General features: G+C 52.5%; 1 protein-coding gene across 1 annotated transcript in view; it reads right to left on the bottom strand.

The window, feature by feature from the left end:
- Nucleotides 1-4,588, bottom strand: part of CHRNB4 (cholinergic receptor nicotinic beta 4 subunit) — a 16,506-nt gene that overhangs the window by 6,543 nt on the left and 5,375 nt on the right. The window contains exons 3-5 of the mRNA XM_004700059.4: nucleotides 3,454-3,498; nucleotides 3,244-3,353; nucleotides 181-1,162 (exon numbers count right to left, since the gene is read on the bottom strand). Of these exons, the coding sequence (XP_004700116.2) occupies nucleotides 181-1,162; nucleotides 3,244-3,353; nucleotides 3,454-3,498 (1,137 nt within the window). The remainder of the gene's footprint in view (nucleotides 1-180; nucleotides 1,163-3,243; nucleotides 3,354-3,453; nucleotides 3,499-4,588) is intronic.

The following is a 4,588-nucleotide window of genomic DNA, read 5'->3' as shown; positions in this document are numbered from 1 at the left end:
TGTATATGTATGTGTGTTGTATGTGCATGTGTGTGTGGTGTGTGTGATGTGTATTGTGTGTCTGTGCTGTGTGGTCTGTGTGTGTGTGTGGCACGAATGCACCGTGGGTGACTTGAGACGACTGACATGACCCAGGCTCTCCCCCGAGGCAGGAGGGCAGGCTGGCTCTTGCGGACTCACGCTCTGGTCCTGATCGTCACTCTTCATGTGCTGGGCGATGAAGCTGACGCCCTCCACGGCGTCCTGCACATCCTGCCGGAACCTCCCCGAGGATCTCAGCCGGAACTCCCTGGGGACCCCCGCCGAGTCGGAGCCGGAGGGAGACTTGGGCGCGGCAGAGGAAGAGTTTACAAAATACATGGTGCTCCCGTAGCGGTGGGCGGCGCCAGTGGGACCCACGGCCGAGGAGGGGCCCTCGGAAGCAGTCAGGGGCACCTGGCTGGGCTGCGGGGCCCTGGTGGGGCTGCCGTGGGGCCGCTTCATGAAGAGGAAGGTGGGCAGCGTGTGCAGGAAGCAGCGCTGGACCCAGGGCGCCATGGTGTGGGTGCTGGGCGAGCGGTGGTGCACGTTGAGCACGCAGACGCTGGTGACGATGGAGAAGGTGACGAGCACCATGGTGAACATGAGGTACTTGCCGATGAGCGGCACGTCCAGGGAGGTGGGCGGCACGATCTTGGAGATGAGCAGCAGGAAGACGGTGAGCGCCAGCAGCACGGAGATGCACAGCGTCATCTTCTCGCCGCAGTCCGAGGGCAGGTAGAAGACCAGGATGGCCAGGGAGGTGATGAGCACGCAGGGGATGATGAGGTTGATGGTGTAGAAGAGCGGCTTGCGCTTGATGATGAAGTCGTAAGTCACGTCCACGTAGCTGGGGTCCTGCGGGTTCACAGTCCTCCGCCCCGGGAGGGCCAGGATGTCCCACTCGCCGCTGGGCGTGAAGTCGTCCATGCTGGCCGAGGGCGTCTTGAGGACCATGTCGATCTCCGTGTGGTCGTAGGTCCAGGAGCGGAACTTGAGGGTGCAGTTCTGCTGGTCGAAGGGGAAGTGCCTCACCTGGATCCTGCAGGCGCTCGTGTAGATGGCGGGGGGCAGCCACATAATGCTGCCGTTGGAGCGCACCACCGCGTTGGTGTACAGCGACACCTCGTAGGTCCCGTCGGCGCTGCGGGCGAGGCGCAGGGCGCGGAGGAGAAAGAGCATCATTAACCGCGTGGACGAGGCCTGGCGTGCTCTCCAACGCCCCAAAGAGCCCTTCAGGACTAAGTCTCCCTAATCTCACTTACAGCCCACCCTGTGCCCTCACTTTCTGTTTGCCTCGGCAGCTGCGTGCTGGGGAGCCCCTACTGGGAGACCAGCTGAAGGCCTCACCTGGAATTGCTCACTAAAGCCTCACGATGGTCCAAAGAAGGTTTTATTACGACGCCCATTTTACAGATGGAAAAACCGAGGAGCAGAGAAGTGAAGTGAGTCCTCCAGGATTAGAAAACTAGTGGGTGGGTGCTTGCACCCAGATGCCATTAACCACTACATTTAGAACGTGTGTGCCAATATTACTTTCCTTGTCATGGGTAGAGCAATCATCAATGAATCTCTGAAGCCTAGATCATTCAGAGAAATGGGGAAACAGAATTGCAGATGGATCACAAGGTCAGGACTTCCCAAGATTAGATTTAAATGCTGGATTTTGGCAAACGAGCTATTTAAGCTATAATTTTTAATGGGTTTGTTTCCTTTAAAGGGCTGTGCACAGACTTCCTGTAATGAAGAGACGGGGTAATTGAGACAAAGTTTCCCTGCAGTCAAGTTGCTGTTATTGCAGAAGATAAAGGAATAACGGCTTTGTTTACATTCTAACACTGACCCTTAGAATGATGACCTTGATTGATTAATAGATGCGACACAACAAATCTTGAAAGTTTTTTTAATTAAAAAAAAGCTCTCCAGAAAATAAACATGCTTTCTCGGTTTGTTGGTGTTTCTAAAAGATTGCATTCTTCAGCTATTAATTCCTCTAACCTTGTACTCAGAATGACTAGGGCAGCTCTCAGAAGAAATGTGAATGGGCAGAACTGGAGTTGTAATGAACTCAGACTGCATCTTGGTCCTCAGAATCTGCTGTGTCAGAAGAATTCAACCAAGTATTCGTTTTGTGTGGACTTTAATGGGACAAGAGAAAATGGATGTTTCGCTTACGGTTAGGACAGTCCAGTTCTTTAAAAGGAATGGCCAATCCTCGTGGACACAGAGGGCTGCAACATCACACTCAGACAAGATCAAAGATAAAATACACCAGATTCAAGGCGTCTGTAGGGTCCAGGTCTGATCCATCCTGGGAGCAGGCCTCCCTCCCAGGCACACACTCGGATACCCACACACCTTTGCTGAAGCTTCACTGACCAGCAAGCCCAGAGCCCCTGAGAGTGACTCACATGTAGGACTGACTCCGGAGACAACTGGAAAAAGAAAGGACGACTGAACTACACTATCATTTCTTAAAAAGAGGAAAATGGCTATTAAGTAGGCAAACAACAGCAAGGCCACCAAATTAATAAAGAATTGTTAAAATGAGGTTAATCTGAAATGGACTGTGGTGATGGCTGTACAACTCTTCTTGATGTGTATGCTATGTGAATTATATGCCAATCAAACGGTTGGGGGGTGAAATGAGGTGGGTACTTAAATAAGAATTTGGTTTACATGTTTTCCAAATATCATAGTAAAATTTCACCATACTAAAATTTGACTGAACTTTAATTGTGCTGTCCCCATTCAGTTAACTATAAAGGGAATTTCCTAGGAACATGAACGGCAGCCTAGAAGCAGGTCCAAACCATCTCACATTTCTCTGGGTATCAATGCAATCCAGGAAGACTCTCGCTCACGGCCTCCATCTGCCCAAACAAAACTCACTCCCAGGGAGTCAATTCTGGCTCAGAGCGGCCCTGCCCGGGATCACTCGGTGCTGCTGACGCTGACAAAAGCACCGAGGTCCCAGGAGACAGCGGAGTGTGCAGGACAGATAGAGCACGGGTCGGGGTGGGGCACGGGGACGTGGGAGCTGGTCCTGGTCCCAGCTGTGCCCGAGTGACAGATAGTGCCCTTGGGTGCTTACTGTGCTCATCTCTAATTCGTCTTCCGGCTCAATGGCCTGGATCTGGTCAAGCACAGATGGGGCACGGGACTGGAGGCGCCCAGCCCACCCCCCACTAGAGGGTCACCGAGAGGCCCGGCCCCGCCGCTCACTTGTTGTACAGCACGATGTCAGGTAGCCAGATGCGCTTTGCAGGGATCCTCAGGATGTTCACACCCTCATAGCGGGAGCTGTCCCAAGCCAAGCGGTAGTCGGTCCATTCCTGAGCAGACAAGCAAGGCCCTGTCACAGGCAGGTCAGTCGCCACTTAGGGGCAGCCCTGGAGAAGTGTCTTCTGGCTGGACACCCTGCAGGGCACTTACCTGTTTCAGCCAGATGTTGGTGGTCATGATCTGTTCTCGCTCGTTCTGGGGAGGGAAAGGGGGCCATCAGTTCACTTCAGGAAGGAGGCACCCTCACACATCAACCTCACGCCACCACACACAAGGCTCAGGTGACTCTATGCCAACCCGACCTTCCCTGAGTGGCTCAAAGGCATTTCACACCCAGCACATTTGAGGGAAAGTATGATTCCCCCCACCCACCAGCCTGCCCTCCCTCCAGCACCCATCCGGTTCTACCAGCCAGAAACCTGGGAGCCAACCTGGATACCTTTCTCTATGACCCATCGGTAGACTCTGCAGCTGGGATCTCTCCTACACGAGTCTCCAAGGGGGGGCTGCTGTCCCTTTCCATGGCCGCCATCGCCGGCCACCCGAACCACTCCAGCAGCTTCCTAACTGGGCTCCCCGCTCTGCCCTGCTTTTAATCTATTTTCTCTATAGAACCGCCAGGGTGATCCTGTTGACATCACGATTCCTCGGACTATGTCACTTCACGCAGCCTCTAGTGCAGTGGTTCTCAACCTGTGGGTCGTGACCCCTTTGGGGGTGCTGAATGACCCTTTCACAGGGGTCGCCGGATTCATAACAGTAGCAAAACTATAGTGATGAAGTAGCAACAAAAATAATCTTATGGGTGGGGGGGCGTCACCACAACACGAGGAACTGTATTAAAGGGTCGTGGCATTAGGAAGGTTGAGAACCGCTGCTCTAGAGCCTCCCCAAGTTAAAGTAAAAACCTGCCTGTGGCTGCAGGGCCCTTCGTGGCCTGAACATCACTAGCTTTACAATGTTACGTCTCTCCTCTCCTCCGACTTCAGCCACACTTGTCTCTTGGCTATTTTCAAACACACTCCTGCCTTTATACAAATTGATCCTTCTTCCTGGAAATCCTGTGAAGGAGTTATGCTTTGTTTAAGATCGTTTTATTGGGGGCCCTTCCAGCTCTTATAACAATCCATACATCAATTGTATCAAGCACATTTGTACATGTGTTGCCATCATTATTTTCTAAACATTTACTTTCTATTTGAACCCTTGGTATCAACTCCTCTTTTTACCCTCCTTCTCCCTCCCACCCTCGTGACCCTGTGATAATTTCTTTTTTTTTTTTTTT

Source organism: Echinops telfairi, unplaced genomic scaffold (assembly GCF_000313985.2).
Source record: "Echinops telfairi isolate 266 unplaced genomic scaffold, ASM31398v2 ScPeMD7_7475;HRSCAF=8513, whole genome shotgun sequence".
NCBI classification, from domain to species: domain Eukaryota; kingdom Metazoa; phylum Chordata; class Mammalia; order Afrosoricida; family Tenrecidae; genus Echinops; species Echinops telfairi.
This window is presented reverse-complemented; position numbering and strand designations above follow the sequence as displayed.